Source organism: Poecilia reticulata, chromosome 21 (assembly GCF_904066995.2).
Source record: "Poecilia reticulata chromosome 21, P_reticulata-male-v2, whole genome shotgun sequence".
Lineage (NCBI taxonomy): Eukaryota > Metazoa > Chordata > Actinopteri > Cyprinodontiformes > Poeciliidae > Poecilia > Poecilia reticulata.
Genome location: NC_088850.1, coordinates 991,680 through 1,017,361, shown reverse-complemented (window position 1 = coordinate 1,017,361; position 25,682 = coordinate 991,680). Strand labels below are relative to the sequence as shown.

At 42.9% G+C, this 25,682-nt stretch overlaps 3 protein-coding genes and 2 long non-coding RNA genes across 11 annotated transcripts in view; 2 read left to right on the top strand and 3 right to left on the bottom strand.

Annotated features, from left to right (window-relative positions):
- The window catches only part of LOC103457124 (kunitz-type protease inhibitor 1-like), an 11,933-nt gene extending 6,359 nt beyond the window's left edge, over positions 1 to 5,574 (bottom strand). For both annotated transcript variants that reach the window (XM_081602593.1, XM_008397074.3), the window contains exons 1-4: positions 5,450 to 5,574; positions 3,286 to 3,967; positions 1,565 to 1,725; positions 708 to 849 (exon numbers count right to left, since the gene is read on the bottom strand). In XM_081602593.1, coding sequence (XP_081458719.1) covers positions 708 to 849; positions 1,565 to 1,725; positions 3,286 to 3,679 — 697 coding nt within the window. In that variant the 5' untranslated portion in view covers positions 3,680 to 3,967; positions 5,450 to 5,574. The remainder of the gene's footprint in view (positions 1 to 707; positions 850 to 1,564; positions 1,726 to 3,285; positions 3,968 to 5,449) is intronic.
- On the top strand, positions 4,350 to 11,710 carry bub1ba (BUB1 mitotic checkpoint serine/threonine kinase Ba). 2 transcript variants are annotated; one of them, XM_008397092.3, is made up of 13 exons: positions 4,350 to 4,725; positions 5,822 to 5,855; positions 6,370 to 6,545; positions 6,633 to 6,721; positions 6,795 to 6,868; positions 6,946 to 7,073; positions 7,792 to 8,322; positions 8,416 to 8,544; positions 9,640 to 9,734; positions 9,818 to 9,970; positions 10,540 to 10,815; positions 10,894 to 10,988; positions 11,537 to 11,710. In XM_008397092.3, the coding sequence occupies exons 1-13, from the start codon at positions 4,644 to 4,646 to the stop codon at positions 11,655 to 11,657; spliced, it is 1,983 nt and encodes a 660-aa protein (XP_008395314.2). In that variant the 5' UTR covers positions 4,350 to 4,643; the 3' UTR covers positions 11,658 to 11,710. The 2 variants fall into 2 exon arrangements, with proteins under 2 accessions (XP_008395314.2, XP_081458714.1); XM_081602588.1 differs by having other exon boundaries at positions 4,352 to 4,725; positions 11,540 to 11,710.
- LOC145549778 (uncharacterized) lies at positions 11,293 to 16,332 on the bottom strand. The gene is made up of 4 exons (XR_014085625.1): positions 16,242 to 16,332; positions 15,690 to 15,762; positions 11,460 to 11,651; positions 11,293 to 11,387 (listed from the first exon to the last, which is right to left on the bottom strand). It is a non-coding gene; the product is annotated as an uncharacterized LOC145549778 (long non-coding RNA).
- Positions 13,254 to 13,931, bottom strand: LOC145549779 (uncharacterized). The gene is made up of 2 exons (XR_014085626.1): positions 13,728 to 13,931; positions 13,254 to 13,647 (listed from the first exon to the last, which is right to left on the bottom strand). It is a non-coding gene; the product is annotated as an uncharacterized LOC145549779 (long non-coding RNA).
- Positions 13,642 to 25,597, top strand: LOC103457125 (serine/threonine-protein kinase PAK 6). 5 transcript variants are annotated; one of them, XM_081602587.1, is made up of 10 exons: positions 13,642 to 13,831; positions 17,230 to 17,311; positions 18,539 to 18,806; positions 19,750 to 20,313; positions 21,099 to 21,530; positions 22,203 to 22,336; positions 22,414 to 22,540; positions 23,806 to 23,931; positions 24,122 to 24,256; positions 24,705 to 25,597. In XM_081602587.1, exons 3-10 carry the CDS (start codon positions 18,600 to 18,602, stop codon positions 24,870 to 24,872), a joined length of 1,893 nt encoding a protein of 630 aa, XP_081458713.1. In that variant the 5' UTR covers positions 13,642 to 13,831; positions 17,230 to 17,311; positions 18,539 to 18,599; the 3' UTR covers positions 24,873 to 25,597. The 5 variants fall into 5 exon arrangements, 4 of the variants coding, with proteins under 4 accessions (XP_081458713.1, XP_008395301.1, XP_081458712.1 ...); XM_008397079.2 differs by having other exon boundaries at positions 19,747 to 20,313; XM_081602586.1 differs by lacking the exon at positions 13,642 to 13,831 and adding an exon at positions 15,194 to 16,584 and having other exon boundaries at positions 19,747 to 20,313.
- The last annotated feature ends 85 nt before the right edge of the window (positions 25,598 to 25,682 follow it).

Genomic DNA, 25,682 nt, shown 5'->3' with positions numbered 1-25,682 from the left:
TGGCCAATCAGAAGTTAGTAGATCCCTGAAGTTTACCAGCTAAACTTTAAGGGACTGACAGGCAGTGGATCCCTTCAGCCCAGCTGGTTTTAACCGACGGCTGGTTCACAGGTATTTACTGAGCTGCATCAGTGTGCTGAAGCAGCAAAGCATCTAAAACATGCAGAGCGCCGCGGCGTTGGGACCAGGACAGGAAATCAGCGTCTAACCAATGAACAGGTGGGAAGAGATCCATTACACCAGGCTGGCCCAGCGGATCTGTCCTCCACAGCGGGAGTAAGACACGCCTCAAGTAATCCACCAACAGGCAGCAGGTTCCTAAAGTTTACACCTTAAACCATCAACTAAAAGTCAGGGGATCCATCAGAAAACCAATAAACTTTGTGATCAGCTGACAAAGTTCAGTTCAAAGTTCAACCAACAGGAAGTAGATCCTGTTAGAAATGAATCGGTCCCTCCAGGTCAGAACTGACTGAGAAGATTCCTCAAAAGCTTCAACACTCGACCGACGGGGAGACGACCCATCAGACCAGCCTGCCGGCAAAACCCTGAGCCGATTCATGACCAACTTTAACTTCATGAACAAACCGTTAGATCCTTGAGAGGAGCGATCTGAAAACAGACGTCATGCTAAGCTAACTGTCCGGCAAACTGATCATGTGCATCAAACATCAGCAGCAAGGCCTACATTTCCCATGAGCACTCACAGCTGGTCAGCTCTGGGGTGAGGACCCTGATGGTGACCGTGTCATGGCCGCTCTTCCCCTTGGAGTCTGTGACGGTCAGCTTCAAGACGTAGGAGCCCGGCTGCAGGTTGGAGAGCCTCACCTGGTCGTCAAGGTTGGTTTTCTGCAGAGGAAAACGGGGGAACTTAACGGGCCGGTCAGCGGAGAGGCAGGAAAACGTTCTGATGGACGGGAGAGACGCGAGTACGACCTCAGAGGAGACGGAGCACTAAATAATTATACTCAAGTAAAAGTAAAAAGCATCCGTCCAAAATATTAAGAGTAAAAAAGGCAAAAAGTTTGTTCAAGTACTAAACTATCAAATTATCTATCATTTAATATTTAAAAATTACATCATCAGATGGACCAAAGCATAAAGTTAAGTGGAAATGTTGGCATTTTAAGAATGAAAATGACAATAATTAACATAAGTTACAAAATCAGGCAAAATAAAATGTTTCCAAATCAGTTTCTTTGCATAAAACAAACTTTAGAAAATGCAGCTGTGTGTCTGTCTGGTGAGGTTTTGGTTAAAACATGTTTGTTTTTCATTCAGTGGGAAGAAAATCCAGAAATTTCACTAAAATAAGAGCAGAAATACTTCATGTTTAAATGACCCAAGCAAAAGTAAAAGCACAAAGTAGATTTAAAAAAAAAAAGAAAAGTTACTCAAGTAAATGTAACTGAGTAAAAGTAACTAGTTACGACCCAACTCTGAGCCTGTTCAGACTGGACAGGAATCGGGTCAGCCTGAACTCCCAGCAGCTCTAAATGGTTTGCTTTGACCTTCTACTGACCACCTGAGGACCAGGTGAAGCCCCGCCCCCTGCAGGTGTTACCTCCAGCTTCAGGCTGTGGTCTCCGCTCTGCTGAGTCCACTTGTAGTCAGAGATCTTAGCGTGGTGCAGCGGCATGCTCTCGGAGCCGTTGAGCGTCACGTTCTCCCCGGGCTGCAGGACGACGTCAGGGCCGGCGTTGGCGATGGGCGGAGCCAGCTCACCTGGGAAACAGCAGATCTGTTTACGACACGGAGACAGCGTTTCCTCTGGAACAAACACTTTGACTCATTTTCCTATCGGAGCATTTCAGATGAATGCTCTCCTTGTTAAAGGGACAGTTCCACTCAGAGACGGGCAGTGGACGTCTCTCCTGGTGTCTTCACTTTATCAAACTTGAAAAAAAAAACATGTCGACAACTGATTTAAGATTAAATCTATGATGGCTGCAAGCGCCAAAAACTATTGGAAAAAAAAAACCCCATGAATGATGCAAACTCTAAAACACACAAAACAAATGCAACAGAAAAATCCTGCAAACACAAAAAATGGAAGCAAAACAAAACAGAAAATATGAAACGCTGCAAACTTTCCCTACAAAACGGAGGTCCTCCAGACCACTAGGGGGAGTCTGGAGAAGCTTTTATCTACATAAATATGCAGCTTTCATGAAATATTGAAAAAGACATGAAGCGTAGTGAGCCTTTTCCGTCTTTCTCCTGAAGGTCTGGTCTCAGGTGATTTGGTGGTCGACTCCCTCTAGTGGCCTGGAGGACTTCCTTTTTCTAGAGCAAGTTTGGAGCATTTCAGATTTCCTCTTTATTTCCATTTTCTGTGTCTGCAGTGTTTTCTGATTGCGCCCGTCATTAACCGCAGAAAACCCACAGAACGGGGAAATAAACGCCAATAAGACAGCAGCCATGTTGGATTTGGGACAGGTGAGAAACCTCCAACTTCCAAGGTGAAATTTCAAATTCACAAAACTATTTTTTGTTGCAATTCAGCATTAATGACCATCAAGAACAAACAACATGCAGTGTTAGCCAAGGGAAAAAAAACCTTTTAATCAGCATCCCGTCACAGGGACACAACTTATTCCTAATTCTTGGTCTAAATCTACATAAATAACCTCAAAGATAAAGTCGACTCCAGCAGGCGACCAGCATCAGAGACTCACGGCTTCAGGAACGGAGATGAGCCTCTGATCCACGACTTGAAACAACCGTCGTCCTTCAGTTAATGTCTTTCTTACAAAAGGTTTTCAGCTCATAAGCTCCTTGGAGAACATTTCAAATTCTAGCTGCTGCTGTCAAAACCATTTTATACACCTAAATTCTCTTGGATTGACTTTAATCAGAAAAGCTGTGCCAGTTAAAGATTTGCAAAGTGGTGACAGTGACGGGTTATAAGGCTCTCTGCCCAGGGCAGAAAGCTGCCAGGGGCGTCACATGCACGCTCATTTGTTACGCAAGCAGCTTTCCTTTGGATGTTTACTTGTGGAGGAATGGCGACAGCAAAGCAGATGTTGGTGTTCCATCTAAATGAAGGAGTCTGTCTCTTTAAAACTCAGTCTGACTGTGAAAACAACAAAAGCTAAACATTTAAATGCAGATCTCAGCTGACTCATCTAAGCTGTTTGAGTTTCATAAAAAGTTTTAAAAGACAATTATTGATTGACAAAGTAAGAAAATGTAAAGAAATTAGATTTGGATCAATCTTTCTGCGTTTCCTCTCTGGTGATTTGTTGCTATTGATTAGGTATTGATTGGTGTTTGCGCCCTCACCTGGTGCCTCCAGGTATCTCTGGTACGTGCTCCTCCTAATGTAGCTCTTGTATCCGGCCTGGTTCACAAACCGACACACAAAACGGTTTTTATGGACGCAGTCAAACAGCACGCACGTGCGCGTGTCCTGCTCTTCCTCGGCGCGCGGCTCCAGCAGCGCCAGGTTGCATCGTGGGTCCTTACAGCACTGCGTCTCGCACTCCTCATCCACGGACACGGCCTGCGTGTCCAGCAGAGCGGCGCCGTCCTCCACCGCGTCCTTCGCGTCCAGAACGAAGTTCTCACTGCCGGAGACGAACGCGCTGCCGCCGCTGTCGCATTGCTCTGCCGCGCCGCGCCGCGCGCCGCGCAGCAGAACCAGCAACAGCAGAGAGGAAGTACAGAACCGGAACATTTCGGTCAACTCGAAACTGACGAGGAAAATGGAGTAGAGTCCGCCTCAGTCCGACAGAAAACGGGGACGTTTGAGCCGCTCCTCAGCGCGCGCTGCTTCGGTGTGTCTCACCTGTTGCCCGACAGGAAGACAAAACACACAGCAGGCCAATGAGGTGACGCGCCTCTGACGTCACTCAGGTGTGGCCCACAGACAGCAGAGGACAGGTTTCAGGGAGAGAAGCAGAAAAAATTGGTGGCACTGCAGAAATGGATCCCAATGTGAGCGAATCCTGTTTTCACCACAAACCTGGAGAGAAAATCAAAACATTTAATGTCGTTTTAAAGAAGTCAGAGGAGAAATCAAGTTTTATCTCCTGTGACTACAAACGGATAAGCAGATTTCAGAATTCAATTTTGTTTTTTGACTGGTTCATCCACAACAAATAGATATGCGTTGATTTTATTCCTATAGAGGGTTCTCAGAAGAACATCTAACCTAAACAAATAAAAATACATTTTTTGTTTAAAAAAAAGTTTTATTAGATTTTTTATTTAGGTTTTGTCACTTTTTGTATTATTAAAGTTAATTTATTCTTGTTGTTCTTTTATTTCTACTTCAACAAAATAATTAGAAAAAGAATAATTATAATTGGAATAATACGAATACTACTGCTAATAATAACTCTTATTATTATTATTATTATTATTATTATTAACTGTTTTGAGTTGTACACATTTTCTTTCTCTAGCCCTCTTTTTTTAATATATTGAAAATTATACTCACTAACATAAGTTAATTATGACTGTTAATAACGGCAAGTTCTAAGGAAAATATTGGAACAGCTTAAGACCAGTATAATAGCAATATTAAAGGGTAAAAAGATCAAACTATTGCCAAAAAAATGATGAGTTAAAACAGAATATTTATGGTGCAGTACAAGTTATAACCAGTAGGGGCGGTGCAGCACCCTGGGGCCAATCATATGCGCCAGAAGAAGCCAGCGAGAGGCTGTGACGGGAGCGGGTTGTTTGAATCTTGTTTTGGTCCTCTTCATAACACTTCCGGTAAGAAAACGTGTTTTATTATTGTTTCCTTTAAGAATACTTGAAGCAAAACGTGAATCCTTTCTTCGCTGGTGTTCCACATTAAGCATTTATGAGTCTAACGATTTCTATCCACGCCTCTGACGTTTTCAGCCGAATTTCACTGAAAAACCGGCGAATTTTAGTATAAAGTGATTACTGACACTAAGAACGCCAACATTTGCGACGCTAAACGTAAATACGGCCTAATACAAGCTTTTTATCAAATTCGGCTCAGAATAAACAACAACCACAAAGTGATGATTTCCATAAAATCGGAGGGCTGAATCCCAAATCCAAGGTAGTGGAGTAAACTGGTAGTTTCCAGATACCCTGGTTTAATTAAGCCTGGGTTTAGTTTCACAAAAGCAGAAGCACGTAAGTTACCATGGTAATGGATCCCGTCCAGCTATCCTGCTCCATGCCAGGCTAAGTTAATCCTGGTCCCTCAGTCAGCGTCACACCGACCAGAAGCCACTATGTTCAGTTTTCTTACCTGTCTGGCTTAAAATATCACTGAATCATGTTGGCAGTTGTATTAGTATTTTAACATTACGTGTATTGTTACTGTTCGATTATGTTTCTGAAAACTGCGGTTCTAATAACGTTTACAACCTAAATTAACTTTAGTTTTGCCACATTATTAAACACAAATTATTTAAGTCACCATATTTCAGACTTGCACTTATTTACGTCATAAACATACCTGGTGTGTCTATCAAGAAGGCTGCCAAGAGCTATATACATTTTATCTCCGTTACAACTTTAGTTTGCCGTTGAGCTGCTTTTGTACTAACCGTTACGCGGGAAGTTGCCCTTTCAGAATAAAAGCATGACAACTCAAACAGGAAGTTTGCCATAGTTAGAAGTAATTAATGGTGATAGGCGATTTTTATGGTTTCTCTTGCAGAATTGTCTTTTTTTTAGATAATTATTGCACAAAATGGCTTATAAATTATTATTATTTTTTTACATCATCACTTGAATATTAAACTAATTTGGAGATGAGAAGGCTAATTGTCTTTAACAATAATGAGCTTGTTGGTAGTGATTGATTCTTTGTTTCTGCTCCATGCAGGTGCGGAGATGGAAGGATTGTCGGTCAGCTCTCTGTAAGTGAAATCTGTAATTTAAAGCTAAAGCAGAGCAGCTTTATAACGTTTTTTTAAAACAAAATAAAATATTTCACTTTACTAACTGTGATTTAAAGAATCAGTTGAACTTTAAGTATTATAGATTATAAATCTAATTATTTGTATAATTCTGTTATTCTGGTTAATAAAAAACAGCAAAATTAAAATGATTACAGTATTGCACATCACTTAAAATTATATATTTTTAAAATAAAATAATTTATAGCCTTACGAGTCATGAAGAAGACAGTTGTCAGTTGTCACATGTTTGACAAGAATTTTAAACCAACCTCTAATGGTAATAATTAAAGAAACTGGCAATATTTCAACAAATTATTGGAAAGTTTAGTGGAAGGAAAAAGTCACACAAACAGGAATATTTGATTTTAATCAACTATTAAAACAAATATAAAAGAAAACACTTAAAATGTGATATTCCGGGTGTAATATATGTACAAATTGTTAAAAGAAACGATGTGTTTGATGGCTGCAGATCAGCCAATCAGAGCACGGTGCAGGTGAACATGGGGGCGGGGCTTCAGGGTGGGGGCGTGGCCAGCCAGTGGAGCCCTTACTGTAAAGAGGACCTGATGAGAGGAGGGGAGGAGCTGTGCTTCGAGGAGCTGCGGGCTGAGAGATACAACCAGCAGAAACAGAAGGAGATGGAAGGTGCGTTCGCTGTCCTCATGATGCCTTCACTGCCTGTGGGAAACGAGAGTTATCGCTTCAGTTTCAGCTTCTGGTTGCTTCCTGCAGAGAGGATGCGACACCTGAACGAGCAGCAGGAGCAGCTGAGTCAGGAGCTGGAGGAGAAGAAGAGGCTGCTGCTCAGAAAGTCCCAACAGGTGGGTTCTGACCCGGTTCTGGTTCTGCTCACTGACTATGGCCACGGACTCACAGTTCTCTTTCTCCTGTCAGATCAGCAACGTGGATCAACCTGCTGCTGCTCCCTTCAAAATACTGGACGAGTCTGGTTCCGAACAGTCTGCCAGGTAACCAACTGTAACCGGATCAGAACTGGACCGGAACCAGAACTCCCCCATCTCACCGTCTGACTGTTGTCCTGCAGGAAGTCGGAGCCGTCCTCAGACGAGCTGCCAGACGACGTCTTCCTGCGACCCGATGAGAAGGGACTGTGTGTGAGGGTTCAGTTTCCAACCCGACCCGACCAGAACCACCAGCAGAACCGGCCACCAGGTGACCAGAACCTGAGCGCTGGAGCAGGACATGCTTCTAAAATGATCCAGATTTTTATACTCATGTTTTATTTTCCTGATCTTATGACTTTCTCTTAATTTTCTGACTTTATTAATTTCATTAAAACTTCATTTAATTTTATGAGAATAAAGTCAAAATATTATGATAAAAATTTAATCATAATATTTTGACTTTATTCTGATGATAATAGAACTTTTTTTATTTTTTAAATTTAAACAGTATTTTCTTAATATTACTTTTAAAAAGTCATAATATTACAATAATAAAGTCTCTTAAAAAATATAATATTTTGGCTTTATGTTTGTAAAATTGCAACTTTATTCTCAGATTATTACAAATGTATCTTGTAATTTAAAACCAAAAATTGTTAACTTGTTTCCAAAACCCCGTCGTAGAATTCAACACAAAACATGCAGAAGAGACTCTGATTGCGAAGGGAAAACTTTTTATGAATAATGAAAATACACAACCTGACAAAACGTGTCGCTTACAATATAAAGTAAGAAAAATAACGAGAAGTAAAATCAAGAAGTTGCTGAAATTTTGATGACCTGAAAATTCTCCTGAAACTTCCTGGTTTTCAATCATTTTCCTTAAATTCTGTTAAACTCAAAGGATTCATGGTTTGATTTTCCCTCCATCAGATCAGGCTGGTGGTTCTTATGTGTTTGGTTTGCTGACGCCCGTCTGATCTCAGGTCAGCCGAGTCGGACTGAGCGGGACCTCCGAACCGAGCGGGACCTCCCGACGGAGCGGGACCTCCCGACGGAGCGGGACCTCCGAACCGAGCGGGACCTCCGGGCCGAGCGGGACCTCCCGACAGAGCGGGACCTCCGAACCGAGCGGGACCTCCCGACGGAGCAGGACCTCCGAACCGAGCGGGACCTCCCGACAGAGCGGGACCTCCCGACCGAGCGGGACCTCCGAACCGAGCGGGACCTCCCGACGGAGCGGGACCTCCGAACCGAGCGGGACCTCCGAACCGAGCGGGACCTCCGAACCGAGCGGGACCTCCGGGCCGAGCGGGACCTCCCGACGGAGCGGGACCTCCGAACCGAGCGGGACCTGGATTCCCAGGAAAGTGTCTCTCAGCCCAAAAAGCAGCTGAGCCCCATAGAGGAGATCAGTGTGGAAGCCGCATCCCTCACTTCTCCTGGAGAACTGTCCGGGGGGAGCTTCAGTCCACTGGACCAGAACCAGAACCAGGAGGCTCTCAGTCGGTCTCATGGTACGGAAGGTTCCAGGTTCCTGGATTGGAAAATGAAACGGATGTTTGTTTTGTGAGTGGGTTCTACAGAAACGGTTCTGATTTGTCTTCCAGCTGTAGATCCCTGCGACCCGGAAGTCCGTAGACAGCTGTTGGACCTTTTTGACATCACTTCCTCTGCAAACCTTCATTCGGAGCAGCGCCCCCTACCTGCTGTTGAGGAGGGCAGCCTTCTGGACCTGGGTATTATTCTGAATTTAGGTTCTGAATCGTTAACTCCAGATTGGGATTTTTAATTTGTAGCGATTACAGCTGAGCAGGACCTTAAAGGCCGATCAGTGGAGTTCCTCAGGGACGAGTCCTCAGTCCCTCTGCTCTCTACTGGTTCACAGTCTAAACCAGAAGTTTCACCTTTTTTTACACTTTCTGAACTTAAATCAGACCAAACTTATAGGTGGTCAGTTAGAATCTCCAAAATTATTTTCACTCCTAAAAAACTTAACAAGAAAGTTTTATTTTGAAGATTTTTAGAAACTTCTTCTTCAAATTATAGAAGTTTACATTCATCTGGTCTCTATCAGAGTAATTTACGTTCAAACTGTATGACTTGGCTCAAACATTTCTGGGTTTTGTTCACAAGCTGCTGATATTTTCACTGGCAGTTGGTTCAATACCTGTGGATGTATCTTAAGTAAACTGGGTCAGTTTACCACAGTAGACTGGTTTTTCTACCAGTTAAGGTTAATCTTTTTTTTTCCAACTGGGCCTGTCATGATGACAATAAATTGTCTCAGAAATTAATTGATTTATTGGTTATTGTGACAGACTTTCTGTTTGCATGTTAAATCTGCAGGTGTCAGTTTTTCTTTTTTTTGTGAAAACTGGTTTTCCTCAGATTACACGCAAACCAAAACAAACATTTCTCTGTTTTTATCAACTCTCTGGCTGCTACAAATTAGAAAATATTTTTTCTAAACTCACTTATGATGCTGAAGTTTGGGAAAACATGGAAACCCCCAGATAATGTTTTCTTCCATGTTGAACTAAAACTCTTCATCCTGGAGGTGGAAACGAGCCGGAGCTGCAGGTTCATCCTGACTCAGCAGCTTGTGGTTCCCAGACACCTGCAGCCGACAACATTTAGCCTCAGAAAGATGAAAACATTCGTTTAAAAACCTGTTTTCTATGAAAATAATCCCATTCCAGAACGCTTATAAACCCAGCTCTAAATATGAGACTGAATGAACGGCTTCAGACGGGACCGGCTGCTGATTGGCTGTGTGAGTCATGTGACACTGGAATTAAAGGACACCAGCTTTACTCTGCTCTGTCCACTAGGGGGCGACACATTCTTCATTGAAAGCAGACTTCTGGACAGAGACGGCGTCTCCGTCTTCAGAGCAGCAGCAGATAATCAGTCTGTGTTTATAAAGGCGAGTCTTCCTGGTTCTGATGGGCCCGGCTGGCCCGCCCACTGCCTGCTGGTCATGTGACTGACTGATGCTTCCTGCTGCAGGTGGAGCGCTGCTCGGCCCCCTGGGACTTCTACCTGTTCACCCGCCTGAAGGAGAACTCGCCGTCTGCTGACAGAGCTGCTCTGATCAGCTGCTTCCTGTTTGAGGACGGCTGCATCACCGTCTACGCGCCGCCCGCAGGCCAGCAGCTCACTGTGAGACCAGTCAGTCGGTCAGACTCGGGCTGATCTCTGGTTTCCAGCTGGAACAGCTGAATCTGTTCTGACTCTAGATCTATAACTCTAGATCGTCCCTCTTTGGGTCCAAAGATCATAACTTCAGTTTCTGTTCAGCTGGAAAACGTTTCGTCTCCCTTACTTTGACTTGTCCTCAGGATCTGTTCAGTGCTTTAATGGGTTTAACTTTATTCTCATAATATTAAGTCATATATTGATGTAAAAATCAATATTATGACTTAAAATTTGGTTGTTTCACCTTTATTTTGCATCCCTTGGTTCTTTAAAGAAGTCATGATATTACAAATATATAGTCAGAATATTTTGGGAATAAAGGAAAAATGCTACAATGTTTTTCTCAAAATGTTTTGACTCGAATGGGTTCAGAGTCGCCTGCTGACGTGATGCACAGCTGTGTATCATGGGCGTTGCCATGGTAATCTTCCCTGTGCATCATGTGCGTTGTCATGGTAACTCTTCCCTGTGCATCGTGTGTTGTCATGGCACCTCGTCAGTTTTCCCGGTAACCCGGTGTGTCATGTGGTCAGGTTGTGGCGGACTGCGCGCGTGTCGGCGTGACAGCCGTCAGGCTGCTGGAGCTGGTGCTGCAGCTGCACGGCTGCAGCCTGCTGCATGCGGGGCTGCAGCCCGGCATGCTGGCCTCCTGCGGCGCCGCGGCGAACCAGGACTGGCTCTTCCCGCTGGACTGGTCGTCCTCGCTGGACCTGGATCTGCAGAAAGACGTCCGGTCCATCCAGCAGATCCCGTCCGCTCAGGCCTACGTCAGGCTGGGTCTGCTGCAGCCCGCCGACCCGCCTCACACCGTAAGCACGCCTTCGTCTCGTTAACGGCCCCCGGCTCAGAACGGGTCAGTCTCACCGGGTCTGTCCGTTTCCTGGCAGGTGGACCTGGTGGGCGTGGCTGAAACCATCTACTTCCTGTTGACCAACAGCGAGATGAGACCAGAGAGACACGGCAGCAGCTGGACAGTGAAGCAGTACGGTGGAGTCCGACCCGGTTTCTGACACGTAGAACAGAAACACTCAGATACAGCTGGGGGAGCCCAGCAGGAACCACAGGAAACTGGGTTTATTTCTGCTGGAGTCCGTTTACCAGTTTCAGGACCAGAACCTGAAACTGGTCCTGAAACTGGACCAGTCAAGGTAGTTCTGATGAGATTTGGTTATATAAAAACAGGCTTTAATGCTGAAAAATGATCAGGTGTTACAAGCCATACATGTCATAGAAATGGATCAGAACCAGAGTTACTCTGGGCTCACCTGATGGATGGAACCAGGTGAGGCAAAGACTGGAGAGTTTCCTCAGTCTGTTTCCTCCCTGAAGGCTAATCAGTCTGTCTGTTTATGTGTGACTGACGTAAACATGGTTGTGTCAGCTGCAGCGTGTGAGCAGATGAGAGGAAAACAGAATCCATAGCATTACACTGGGTAAACTGGTTTTATCTTACATTGTAACTGATGTTGAAATGACTGCCTCTAACATTGAAGGTTTAAAATGTGGCTGATTCCTTCTCTCTCTCTGCTGCAGCGACGTCTTCATGTCGACCTGGCGAAGGTTTTTCGGTTCGCTGCTGAACGCCGGCGGTCGCTCGTCCATCTCCATCCTGTCGGAGCTGAAGGACCAGCTGTCTGAGCTTCACCTGTGAAGCACATGTTGTCTGTTTAATATTTGGTTTCATTAATAAATAAATTTGTTGCAGCCGCTGTTTGGTTTATTCATTTAATCATGGAACCAGCAGGGGGCGCTGTAGTGCGGCCGTGATGGGAACGATTATTCTCAGATATTTCTGGATGAAACTATAAAAAATTTATATTATTTCTTTTTTTGAAACAAAAAACAAAACATTTTTGACGTGAAACTCCGTGGTTTTTTCAAATTTCTGAGAATAGAGGAAGATGGAGACATAACACCAGGTTTAAAGTCCCTCCTCTGGCTCCCTGGAGCTCAGAGAATAGACTTTAAAATACTGATGTTAGTTTATAAATCACTGAACGGTTTGGCACCACAATACCTTAAAGATGTGTTATTGCTGCACCAACCGTCCCTCAGATCTTCTGGTTCTGGTTCTGCTCTGCATCCCCAGAACCAGAACCAAACATGGAGAAGCAGCATTCAGCTTCTATGCACCACAAATCTGGAACAAACTTCCAGAAAACTGTAAAACAGCTGAAACACTGAGAGCCTTTAAATCTGAACTTAAAACCCACCTGTTAGAGTTGCTTATGGCTAAAGTAGAATAGGAGTGGGTTTTGATGTTTTGATGTTTTTAATTTTTTATTTCTCTTTCTCACTGTTTCCGTTTTAATGATGGCCAGTTAAACGACATTTAAAAATCTTTTTCTTTCTCACTGTTTATTCACTGTCACATGTTTTTATTTTAATTATGTAAAGTACTTTGAAATGCCTTGCTGCTGAAATGTGCTATACTAATAAAATTTGATTGATTGAATGAATAATCCCAAAATTTGTGAGGTTTTCAGAGATAAAAAATGTCCATTAATCAATCCATCCATCCATCCATCCATCCATCCATCCATCCATCCATCCATCCATCCATCCATCCATCCATCCATCCATCCATCCATCCATCCATCCATCCATCCATCCATTTTCTTACACCTTGTCCCTCAGTGGGTCAGGAGGTGCTGCTGCCTCTCCAGCCAACGTTCCGGGCGAGAGGCGGGGTCACCTGGACGGGTCACCTGGACGGGTCACCTGTCTGTTGCAGGGCTAAAAAATGTTCACTTCTTTTTTTTAACAGAAATTTCTTTTTTTCTTTAAAACATTTCTGATATTTCAAAATTTGAGCGTTTTTATAGAAAACTTTTGAATTTTCAAACTTAATATTTTTCTTCTAAATAGTTGAAAATCTCTGAGATTCAACTCAAAATTTCTGAGTTTTTTCAAGCACATTTTCAGCTGTTTGAAACTTTTATTTTTTAAATTTGACTTTTCAGATGCAGAAATGTTCTAATTTTTCTAGACATTTTCTGAGATTAATCTAAAAGTTTTCTTGTTTTTCTAGCAAAATTTTAACTTCTGAAATTCAAATGTTTTTTCTAGAAAATTTGTTGTTTTTTTAAGCTATTGAAAAAAATTAACTCAGAAATTTCCAATTTTTTCTAAAAAATTCTGAAATAAATCTGAACATTTCTCAGGTTTTGACTTTTTGAAACTCAGAAATTTCCATCATTTTTCTGGAAAGTTTCTGGGATTCATCTTTTTATTTAACACACTGTGGTAGTTTTCAGATATTTATTAAAGGTTTTTATAACTAAGTGAACTATAAAGATTCACATGAATTGAACTATTTAATAAGTTTGAAGCTTCAGTCCAACATTATTCGTTCATCTGTATATAAATGCGTTGAGCTGAAAATCCCTCCAGAGCGCTGAGGTTCGCAGCTTTAGGCGGGGAACCGTGGTTGGTTCGGGCTGTTGAGTCACGTCCTGCTGAGCCCGGAGGGAGAACCGGGCATGCTGCTGCCTGCACCGACCGGAGGGAGCCTCTTTGTTTCTTCACCCCGCCGCTCCCTGCGCCTCATCCCGGGCTTCAGATCGGCACAAACTGCCGCTTTCTATCACGAACTGGGCCGGTGGGCTTCAGAGGGTCTGACCTGACACTTCCTTCTTCCACTAAATTTTAAATAATAATATAAATAAAAATCACGGAGTTCCTCCAGTCTGTCCCTGATCTGCAGGCTCCGCCCACTTACCTGGGACAAGGTGAGACAGGGAGATGTGGGGGAGGAGAGAGAGGAGCAGCGGAGAGAGGCAGAGCGCGCGGCAGGATCTGGACCCACCTGGACTCTACGGCCAGGTAAATACACCTGAGGCGGAACCGGATCCGGGTCACAGTTCTGCGGTTCCGACTCAAACGGATCCTCAGAACCGTTCAGCTCTTTGTTTTCAAGAGAAAAACATTTTTTAGTTCATCCTGTTGGTTCTCAGCAGAACTTTGACAGAACATCTGGAGCTGAGAGCGGTCAGAGTCAGAACCGGGTCTGGTTCGAACCCCGTCCCGCCCGGATGTGCTTCTGTAAACTGATCCGCATGAATGAACGGCTGCTAACTGATCTGGGAGCAGCTCCAGGTCTGACCTGGTTCATGATCCAGTTGAGCAACCGGCCGGGTCTCCAGAGCTCTGAGGTTCTGTTCTGCCAGCTGCAGTGTTTTCTGCTGGGGTTCTAACGCGGTTCTGATGGTTCTGGTTCGGCCCAGAGACGGGCCTGCAGATGTCGAGTCTCTAATGCCACCGCTGCTGCAGCATCCGCTAAACTTTCTCATTATTTTCTGCACAAACTCGTTTGTTTTGTTTTTCATGCTGCTCGTGGCGCCCCCTGTTGGTCACTGGTGGAATGCTTTGGCTTACTGAACAATATCGATATTTTCCAACCGATTCGTTTGATTAATTATAACTGACCATAAATCTTAGTTAATTATGTCAGTAAATGATCTTAAATTGACACATTATTGTTATTTGGAGATTTTATTTGCATTAGTTTTGGTTCTGATCCCAGTTTGGACCAGTTGGCGCCTCGGACAGAAACATTATGACCTTTAATTGAACTAAACCGACTCTAAACCTCTGGCTGGTAACAGGATTTATTAAGGTCCTGTAGTTTGTAACATGAACAGATTCTGGAAAGCTGGTTTGGATCAGTGGTTGTCTGATGGTTTGGGAATTATTACTCTGTCTGTAGCTTTTGAATGGTTCCTGGACTTCTGTGGGAGTTCTGGATCTCCAGCGGTCACTGGGTGAGAGACAGAGTACCACCTGGATCAGGCTTTAGATAGATTCTGATGAGTTCTGGATCCGTTTCAGACTTTCTTTGCTATGACTGCTTTTAAATGATATGTAAATATGTTTGGGTTTTAAACGGCCGGTTAGTTCCATGGTACATAGAAAAAAGGGATTTTTTGATGACAAAAACTGATAAATTTTGAGATAATTCTTAGAAATTTTCTAGAAAAACATGGAAATAAATGAGATTCAAAAGTTGAAAATTCTCAAATGTTGAAATAAAAAAATGTCCAAAAGTCAAACATCTTTTACTTTTGAAACTCTGATGTTTCCATGTATTTTTTTCTAGTAAATCTCTGAGATTTATCTCAAATTTGAGAGAAGTTTTTTTTTTCTTTTTTAGTGAAACTACTCCTGATTTTTATATCAGTCCTTCTGCGTCGTTGGGATCAACATTTGAAGTGTTTCAGTAAAGACTGATTATTTATTCTAACATGCTCACATCTAACTTTAGGCCCGTTTTAATACATTTTTGCGCATATCGGAGTTGTAAAAATAACTTAAGGGAGAGTTTGTTCAGAGTGAGTCCAGTTTGGTCTGAAATCTTTTTTTTCCAATCCTGTTTTTTAAAAAACATGAAACTTCCTGCTCTGGAGGCTCATCTCTTCTTCAAGCTGTAGAGAACATCTAACTTCATATTTAGACTCAAATAAGGAGCCCAAATAACGGACAGAGTCACCTGACCAGGTGTTTTCAGTCTTGAACATCCTCCAGCTGCCACTGGAGGGCGCTCTCACTGCGCAGTCACTGGTTTCCAGGCTGGTTTCCAGTCAGAGGCAGGAGCTGTCTGGTCATGTAGAGTTAGATCCCTCTGGTATGTTGGTGAGTCACACCCTGAAAACACACACACCCCACACACACACCCCTCACACACCTGGTGTGCAGGTAACCAGCTGATCCTCTGTATCCTGCAGGCAAACAGGCAGCATCGGTTCATTGAGGCTCCGCTGGAGAAGAAAGATGAGGGGAACTGAAACATGCTCTTGTTTTGATCAGAAATAAGAAATAAATCCTTAATTTTATGGCTAAGCGACCAATAGCCGAAGCTAATTTAGGATAAGATCAACTAAACTCACCAAAACTAGCTAGAAATTAGGCATAAACCATGACAAGGTCATCACATTAATGTTAAAGCAGAAAAAAATATTTAAATATTTTCAGTTTTTAAAATAATTATATTGCTGTAAGTTTTATCATAATTTATGTCTTTGCATTTTAACCTTTTGAACCTGCAGAATCTCAAATTCACCACACAAAGAGAGTAACTGAAGTAAATTAAATATGTTTTTAGGTATTAAACGGTGAAAGCTGCTGTTCTGAAACAAACGAGCCGTTTTCCTGCAGCGTTTCGCTGTTGGAGATAAAAACTTTAACTGCAGGTGTGAGGAAAACATGACGATCTGTGAGCGATTTAAAAATACTCTACCAGAACACATGGCTACTTATGATCAGGACGTTTCTGCTGTGGATTATGTTTAAAATACAGAAATAACTCGCAGCCGGTCTCATTTTGACAGTTCAGAGACGTTGCCGCCGATGCGGAATGGAGCCGCCATTTTCCGGTTCTGTTTTGTTTACGTCCAGGGATTTTTTTTTTTTTGAGCATGCGCACAACGCTGCAGTTAAAAATGACTGGTGTTTTCGGGGCTTCAGCGGTAAAACCGCTAACAGAATGAAACCAGGAGATGTAGCCGATTCATTCAGCGCAGTGCGCCGCAGCAGAGGGACAAAAACACTGAAAAACGTTGAAAAACAGCTCCACACCTCTGGTATCTTTCTTTTCCATTTTTCTTCTTGCTCTTTGTCTCGCATATGCTACGCGCTAAACCTGTTGCCATAGCAACTGACTAGCAACAACTATATGTATCAGGATTCAACACTAAAAAAACACACAAAAAATAATTCCCAAAACAAACAACAAACAGTTTTTATGTTTTCAGGTTTGGAGTTTATTTTGAAAATAATATGTGATAGCTGCGGTAGGTTAGCTACAGCTGCTATTAGCTAACTCTGATTTGATTAGCTAATTTAACCCCCTGCTCTACTGTTGATCTTTCAGAGTTTTTTGTTCCTTATCACTGAAAAACCAAATTCTGCAGCACCTCTACATGATACAGTTGTCAAAGTCAAGCTAGCATAGCTGAGCTACCTCCCTCTCCCTCGCTACAACTTTTCATGACCTTATAGTTGTCGTAATGTTGACAGCTGGTAGCAAAGTCCTGTAATTTGCTGGAGTTAAATATTTTTGTTTATTTTTTCTGGTACAGAGCAGAGGGAGTCCCAAAGCTCCGCCCCCTCTTCCTCCTCTTCCTCCTGTTTGCTGTCAGGGAGTGGAGGAGGATGTGGATGATCTGATCCGGTCAGCAGAGCCTGGTGATGATGATGGTGCTTCATCTTCTCTGTGTTTCATACAGGCTGAGGTGGAGCGAGCAGGTTCGGACCAAACCGGGCCGGGTCGGGCCGACCCGAGGCTGAGGAACATCAACGCCCCAACAGGTGAGACTGCAGGAAGGAGGAGGAATCCAGACTGTCCCGTTTCAGAGCAGAACCTCTGAGGCCCGCTGAGGGGTGACTGGACCTGAAGGTTCTGGACGTTATGGAGTCTTTGTTTGGGTTCCTTAAAGTGAGAAAAAAGGTTCTTTTGGGTCCTGGGAAGGTTCTCCTCTGGTCTGGGTGTGGGTGACGGTTCTGCTGAGACCCAGAACCTCAGAGACGGTTCTGGGTCTGGTTCTGACTCACAAAGGTCAGAGACTTTGATTCACGTTAGTTCTGAAGTTTCTGAGATTAGGACGGGATTATCTGAGATCCGTCAGAATGATTCATTCTGTCAGACGGGTTCTGTGAGGATGATGATGAGGAATGTCATCATCATCACCTTCATCATCATCGTCTCTCTGGTTCTTTGTGCCGAATCGGTTCTGGTCTGCTGCTGCTCTTCATCACATCCACAGAGACTCGTTACGCATCTTCATCATTGAGAAGCATTCTCAGTTTCCGGTAATCTCAGAGTCAGATTACCGGAACCAGAACCGTGAACCCAGCCTGCACATCCGGCTGAAGGAAGCCAGAGTACCATGAGAGAACCCACCGATCCCCAGGCAGAACCTGCAGAACCGGGCCGGGACTCAAACCCAAAACATTCCAGCAGAGCCGCTTGAGCCGCTAACAAACGGTCCAAACGGGCCGCTTTAGGACAACAGGCACATAAAATCTGAGCTTCTTAAAGAGACAGCGCAGATTTTTGGAGATGGGATTCTGTGGAGAAGCTGTGAGTCGTCAGTGTCTTCCATGAATTGGATCAGAACCTGAATGGATTCTGGTTCTGATGACAGACTGACCCCAAATCAGTTCAGTCACAAAAGTATTTACACCCTGTGAAGTGAGCCGGCTTCCTTCCCAGACAGGAAGTGGTTACAGCCAAACATCCTGTCACATGGGCTCAGGTTCTGGAAGAATGTGGTTCAGAACCGATCCGATCTCTGGTAATACAATCTGGTTCTGAGGTCAGAGGTCAGCTGCAAACACTCCAGATTCCTGCAGTCAGTGATGCAGAGAGGTGAGATCTCACCTGGGCTGCTTGGTCGGTTTGAGTATCGGGTCATGTGACCCGGTTCAGGTGAGTCACCTGAGCAGGAAGAGCAGCCGCCACTTCTCCGCCTGCCTTCAGTGTCTCATCATGTCTCGGCCTGGCTGGCATCATGGCTGCTGCTCTCCCCTTCACAGCGCCGCTTCCTGTTGCTTCCCCCGGGTCCGGTCCGGCGGCTGGCGGCGCGTTTCCGTGGCGATGTTCCGGCGCAGGAAGAAGAAGCATCGGCTGGAGATCTCAGCGCCGCAGGACTTCCAGCACCGCGTCCATACGTCCTTCGACGTCTCGACGGGACGCTATGTGGGTCTGCCGGCGCAGTGGCAGAGCGTCATCGACACGCTGAAGAGGCCACGCCCCCTGGTGGACCCGTCCAGGATCACCAACATCGATCTGGAACCCAGAAAGGTCAGAGGTCAAATTCAATATCACTGAATTCTGGCATCTGAAATTCATCGATTATAAACTATAATCTTAGTTCATAGTTTTCTTTCTTTTTTATAACATTTCTTTTCTTTTTCTATATTTCCTTTTTTATTTCTTGTGTTGCAATTAAAAACATTTTCATGTTTTCTTGTTTCATTTCTTAAAATCATATTTCTGTTTTTATTTTTTCTTTGTTTTATTTTTAACCAGATTTTTTTTCTCTCTTTTTGTAGTTTGGCTTTATTCCATAAAAAAACAAAAAACAAAGGTTAAGTTATTTTTCCTTTTGTTTACTTTTCTAATCAAATTGTTTTTTTCCTCTTTTTTTCCTACACTTTTTAAAAAATAGTTTTATAGTTGTCTTTTTTCCTTTTTTAAAAATCTGTTACATCTTTAAAATATCATTTGTTTTCTTTCCTTTAATTCTTATTCCTGTTTTCATAAAATTTCTGTTTGTTTTTTCATAAATTTCTATTCTCAATATTGCTTTTTCTTTTATTTTCTTTTTAATTTAGCAATGTAATATCACAACATTTTTCCATATATATGTATATTTACTTTAAAATCATGTATTTATGATTTTCCTGTAAACTGATATGTATAGAAATGATAAAACTTTCACAGACTTTTGCAAGCTAACGCTAACTAAGAAGCTATTTGTGCTAACCCGAAAGCGCTAATCATAAACATTGGTTTTGCTAATGCTAAAGCTCTAAACCAATGAGGTGTTCAGTGTAAGCTAATATAAAGTGCTAAATTCAACCATGATGCAAAGGTTACAACACAGTGTATTGCCCTCTATAGGGTCAAATTGATTATTACACACAATTAGCATAACTATTAGCGGGTTAGCATGTTAGCGGTTTACCTGAGGTGTGGCCCCCGCTGCCTGAATGAACTCGTTGTCCCGTTTGTTCGCCAGCAGACGATCGTTCGCGGCAGCTTCATCGGTCATGGCGACTACATCAGTCATGTGATCTCTGAGATGAGCCGCGTTTCCGTCACCAGCTCCAACTCGCTGCGCCGCACCAGCCCGTCGGCACGGAAACGCGCCCAGTCAATGGGGCGGCTGGGAGACGTGGCAGAGGACGAGTCGTACCACTACCTGGAGATCAGCCGGCGGAGCAGCAGTGTGAAGGCCGGCGGGAGCGCCACCTACTGGCAGGACCGCATCCGGCAGGTGCGCAGCGAGAGTGGCAGCCCCAGGGCGAACAGGAACCTGCAGAGAACCACATCCAGCAGCCAGGTGAGCTCTGTACCTGAAGCCGCTCCGCTCTGCCCCACGTCGCCCCAGAGGACGACCTACACGCCTGAACCCAGCGTCCGCAACGGCGGCGTCGGGCTAAAGCAGAGGCCGACCTCCTACCACCAGGCGACAGAGACCGGCAGGCCTCAGCTGAGACCCAGAGCCGGAGCCAATCACCTGCCGGACCTGCTGTCGTCTTCCACAGAAACCCCCAGGAGGCCGCATTCGACCTACGACCTCAAGGTAAGACCTGGACCAGAGGTCAAGTTTATTTGTATTTACACTGCACAAAATCTTACCAAGTACTTTTGATCCAGTTTCTAGTGCAAATATCTCAGAACACTCGAAATAAGATAAAACTAACTTATAAGTAACTTTTCAGGAAGAAATACGAGCTTATTTTAAGTCACTAATTTCTTAATGTTTATAAAAATATGATGGTTCCATTTACTGATTATTTAACTAAAAACATGGGGAAAATGTTTGTTATAAGTTAAATTATCTGCCAATGAAATAAACACTTTTCAAAAATCAATATTAAGCAATTATTGACTTAAAACAAATAAATGATATTGCATTAATACAATTATTACAAAAAGACTCTCATAGCAAGAGAGGAAAACCTATGGATAATAATAATAGTAATAATGATAATTGTAAATAACAACCGGACATTCGGCATCAGGATAATTACTAACTCTTTGCTAATGTTCATTCGATAAATTCTTCATAATCTGTTAGATAACTACAAATAAGTAATAACACAAAAAACAAAACAGAAAAATGTAATGATAATAATGATAGTAAAATAACAGTAATAATCTACTAATATGGTAATAATAACACAGAAGAAAGGAAGAAAAAACTCAAAGGGAAGCTATTGCCATTAGCTGTTGCCATGACAATCGCTACTCTTCCTGGGGTTCACATCATAAATAAAACATTTACTACAAAAACAACCCAGGAAGAATAATTTCTACTACCGTAGAGACCATTCCTTTCGTAATTAAATCTGTTTGTTCCTCCAGCCGCCATCTTCCCGCCCTCGGCTGCCTCCGCCCAACAGCACCAGTAGTCCCATCATCACCGGCCGAGTGCTGCCCCAACCTTCACCCCGCCCCTCCACAGGGGTCGCCGTTTCTACCAAACGCACCTCCTCGCCTCCCCAGATGAGCCCCACACAGCCGAGCCCCACGCAGCCGAGCCGCCCCCCTTCTTTGACCCCTCCTGCCGCCCCGGACAGAGCGCCTCAGAAGGTGACCCACGAGCAGTTCAAGGCGGCGCTGGAGATGGTGGTGGACCCGGGCGATCCCAGGGTGACTCTGGAGAACTTCACGAAGATCGGGGAGGGCTCCACCGGCGTGGTGTGCATCGCCCGGGAACGGCACAGCGGGCGCCAGGTGGCGGTGAAGATGATGGACGTGAGGAAGCAGCAGCGCAGGGAGCTTCTCTTCAACGAGGTACGGGTTGACTTCAACCAGCTAACCAAAGCTAACGAAATAACGAAAACTGAAAACAGTGACTGAAATAAATAAAATCAATAATTAATGGGGAGAAACTAGAACCAAATGGAACTATGTCACAAATTTATAAAACTAAAACACACCAAAGTTATGGTACAATGTCCTTTGTTTTCAGGTTCATTAATCTATTTATTATTCTTTAAACTGATATGAAACAAGCGGTTTACGTCAGCTGTCGGCAAATTACGGCACTGCATAGTCCACAAAATGGCGCCAGCAAAAATTGGGAGAAAACTCCAGAGTCAGCTGGTTGTTCAACAATAATTTAAACATTTTTAAAAATGTGATCTTCTGTCGTGTTTTTATTACCTAATCAATGTAAACATAATCACAAAACTCTGACGTTTGTTAATTCTGCACAGAAAAATTAACCAAGTATGAAAAAACTAAAACTATTACTACAAATAATAATAACTAAGCTAAAACTGAACAATATTCAGTTAATTAAAAACAAGAAAACAAACTCTAAAAAATAATAACTAGAACTTATTTTGTCACAACAAAATATAACGAAAAACCCAAACTGTGTCACCCTGGTGATAGATTTATCAGTTTCTTCATGTTGGATGTAAAGCAACATAAAGGAAGCGTCTTCTGTTTTCCTCCCAGGTGGTCATCATGAGGGACTACCAACACCCCAACGTGGTGCAGATGTTCCGCAGCGCGCTGGTGGAGGACGAGCTGTGGGTCATCATGGAGTACCTGCAGGGCGGCGCTCTCACACACATCATCGGTGAAACCAGGTGAGCAGCCGCTCCAGATGCATGCAGGCTAGGTAAATGTAAACAAATGGGATGTTTAGTGATGTTTTGGTGTTCAGGCTGAACGAGGAGCAGATAGCGACGGTGTGTGAGGGCGTCCTGCAGGCGCTGTCCTATCTCCACTCACAGGGCGTCATCCACCGAGACATCAAAAGCGACTCCATCCTGCTCACGCTGGACGGCAGGGTAAGCTTCTCCAGGCTTTTTGGGGGAAATTTATCTAAACACTTCCTGTAAGGAAAGTCTGAACCTTAAACAACTCCTCACGGGACACAGTCAAACACACATACTTGTTTTTATTGCATTGTGGGAACTTTAGATAAAACCATTCGTAAAGGGGACAACTCTGAATTCTAAATTATCCACAGTGTTAGAATAAGATAGAGGTGGAAAAAAGACTGAAACAAAAAACAAATCATTTATTTTATTTAATAAATTTAGCTCAATAAACTTTATTTCATAAGGCTCTTATCAATAAACCCACCCAGTTTATGCAAGAAGTACATCTTTATCCTGGATGTCATCTTGAGGACCAAATCCAAATAGATGGGAATATAATCTGAGTTCTTATAGCTAATCCCATTTTGTTGGTTTATTTCTCTCCACCTGCTTTGTGAGAACAGACCCTCTATGTTTTTATGTTAGCTTTGTGCACTGCACTAAATAGATGGCATCATGAGGAAAAACCTTTATGTAGAAATATTGAAGCAACATCAAAGCTCAGGTACAGACTGGTCACTAGTGTATGTAAACTTCTGATCTTGAAGACAATAACTAATAAATCTGACCGATTATCTCAGTATTGAGGCTCTTAGCAAAATATTCTGATCTGAAACAAGAGAAGTTTGGTCTGATTTAACTTCAGATTGAGAGAAATAGACGGTGTATGTAAACTTCTGGTTTTAGCTGAACAATAAGCCATTAGTTCAGATAAGCGATAAACAAAACCTGGAAGCGTCGCAGAACATTTCGGCTTGTTCATGTTTTTAATTTGTGAGGAATTTCTTCCAGGCAGGGAGGAGAAAATGCGGCTTGGCAGCATGTTTCTACTGATAACATCTTCTAAGTCATTACATCTAATAGAAACCGCATCAAGTATTTTATTAACAAGCCAAAGTTTACTGTAAACCCGGGGATCCACACCGTAAATGCCAGCAGTAACTATTTATTTCCTGCTGCAGGGTTTGCTTCAGGCACAGAGCAACACAACTATGTTATGTGTTAAAGTGACACTAAACAAGAAAATGATTTTAGCTCTGCTCCCTTTACGTTCTGCTGATGGGAATTACAGGGATGTACGACGGCTTACTAGAGCGACTGTAGACAGAAAAACAGGACATTTTCACTAAAACAACTAGAGAAAAAACTGGAAACTTCTGAGGGTAAAAATCTAAATTTCTGAAATGTCAAAAATTAATTTAACATATTTTCTATTTTCTATCCTGCTGCAGATAAAATTGTCCGACTTCGGTTTCTGCGCTCAGATCAACACTGACGTCCCAAAGAGGAAATCTCTGGTCGGGACTCCGTACTGGATGGCTCCGGAGGTGATCTCCAAAACGCCGTATGGCACAGAGGTGAGGCGCTGCTTTGTTTTGATTTATCGAATAAAATCACGGTTTTAATGCGTTAAAGTGCAATAAGTTAAATTTGTTTGAAAGGCTTAGCGTGGGCTGACATAGTTTGCATTAGGTAAAAACCTTAGAAGCAATGTTTTACTGGACAGCATCTTATAAATGGCGTGTAACATTTAACTCTGTACCCCAGGTGGACATTTGGTCCCTGGGCATCATGGTGGTGGAGATGGTGGACGGTGAGCCTCCATACTTCAACGAAACGCCAATCAGTGCCATGAAGAAACTGAGAGACGAAGCGGCACCGAGTGTCAAGAACATGCAGAGGGTCAGAAACAAACACACGCAGTTTGTTGAAGTTTTTCCAACATTAAAATCATTTACATTTTGAAGAAAACCTGTTTTTACTCTTTATACAAACATATGTATTTCTTTCTAAATTATTTTCAAACTTTATGACCCTAATTTAGTTCCATACAATAAACTTAGTCGAAAACGTAATTAAAACTGAAAATAAAATTAAACAAAAAATCTTTTTTATATTGTTGGTTAAGTAATAATTATAAAAAAACACCCCCAAAAAACAAACAACCCCACCAATCGATGTTATGTTATGTTTTGTTATATTATTAAGTAATAATAAAAACAAAAGATCCCAACAGTCGTTCTCACATAAGTTCAATCAGCAGCAGAACGACGATGCAGAAATAAATCATATTTCAGCCTTTTAGCTTCTCCAGGTGTTCTGCAGCTGATGGTGTCCATGTTGGCTGCAGGTTTCTCCGGTGCTGAAGGACTTTCTGGGCTGCATGCTGACCCGCGACACGCTGCAGCGCAGCGCCGCCGCCGCCCTGCTGCAGCATCCCTTCATGCTGCAGGCCGCCGCGCCGCGCTGCCTGGTGCCGCTGGTGGAGCAGCACCGCAAACGCATGTCGTTCTGCTGAGCCTCACCTGGATCCGACCGGACCTGAGACTCACCTGGATCCGACCGGACCTGAGACTCACCTGCAGCCACAGACTGGAGGATCCTCAGGTGGATCACACCTGATGCTTCAGGATTTACATAATACACCTGAGATCACGCTAAAGACTAACCTCAGGATTCACCTGGAGCTTCAAAAGTACCACGTTTTCTGTCTACTTTTTTATTTTCTTTTATTTTTATAGAGACGTTAAGGAACCTTTTCAGTGTTTCAGGCAGGAAATGGAAGGGAGGCGATGTGCAGCGAAGGTCCAGAGGTCAGGGGTCAAACTCCAGATTACTGCTTCCAGGATAAATATTCTCTGAACTCGTAGCGGCGGCTGCTGCAGCTGATTTTAGTTTTATAAACTTCAGCCTGAATTTGAGCTTTTAAAACATTTCATGTTCCTTCCAATTTTAGCTATAATTCTTAAATTTACATGTTCAGTTAAAATAAAAACAATTCCAAACAATTTGTAATAAAATAAATCAGGTTTTTATTCTGATTTCAGATCAAATCGCATTTCATGTTGATCTAATTAACAAACAGCTGAGTAAGTTCTCCTATCATCAAAAATATTTCAGTTTTTTTGTTAATTATGTTGATTTATTGTTAACATTTGCACTTGTTCGCATTTTGATGTTTATGAGCTTTTTATAAATACGGGAAATGTTGAATAAATATCAGTGTTCTTCTGTCAGATTGTACATTTTTGCTTAAGTTCTGCTATTTTATGAGCAATATTACATTAAACCAAAAATGATTTAATTTTAATTAATATAGGTAAAGTTA

Coding starts and splice junctions, on each gene's coding strand:
- bub1ba (XM_008397092.3), top strand. CDS start 4,644: ATGCGCCAGAAGAAGCCAGCGAGAGGCTGTGACGGGAGCGGGTTGTTT. Junction 6,722..6,794: donor TGCTCAGAAAGTCCCAACAG/GTGGGTTCTGAC, acceptor TTCTCCTGTCAG/ATCAGCAACGTGGATCAACC. Junction 8,545..9,639: donor GGGCAGCCTTCTGGACCTGG/GTATTATTCTGA, acceptor TCTGTCCACTAG/GGGGCGACACATTCTTCATT.
- LOC103457125 (XM_017302194.2), top strand. CDS start 18,492: ATGTCTCGGCCTGGCTGGCATCATGGCTGCTGCTCTCCCCTTCACAGC. Junction 21,531..22,202: donor GGGAGCTTCTCTTCAACGAG/GTACGGGTTGAC, acceptor TTTTCCTCCCAG/GTGGTCATCATGAGGGACTA. Junction 24,257..24,704: donor GTGTCAAGAACATGCAGAGG/GTCAGAAACAAA, acceptor TGTTGGCTGCAG/GTTTCTCCGGTGCTGAAGGA.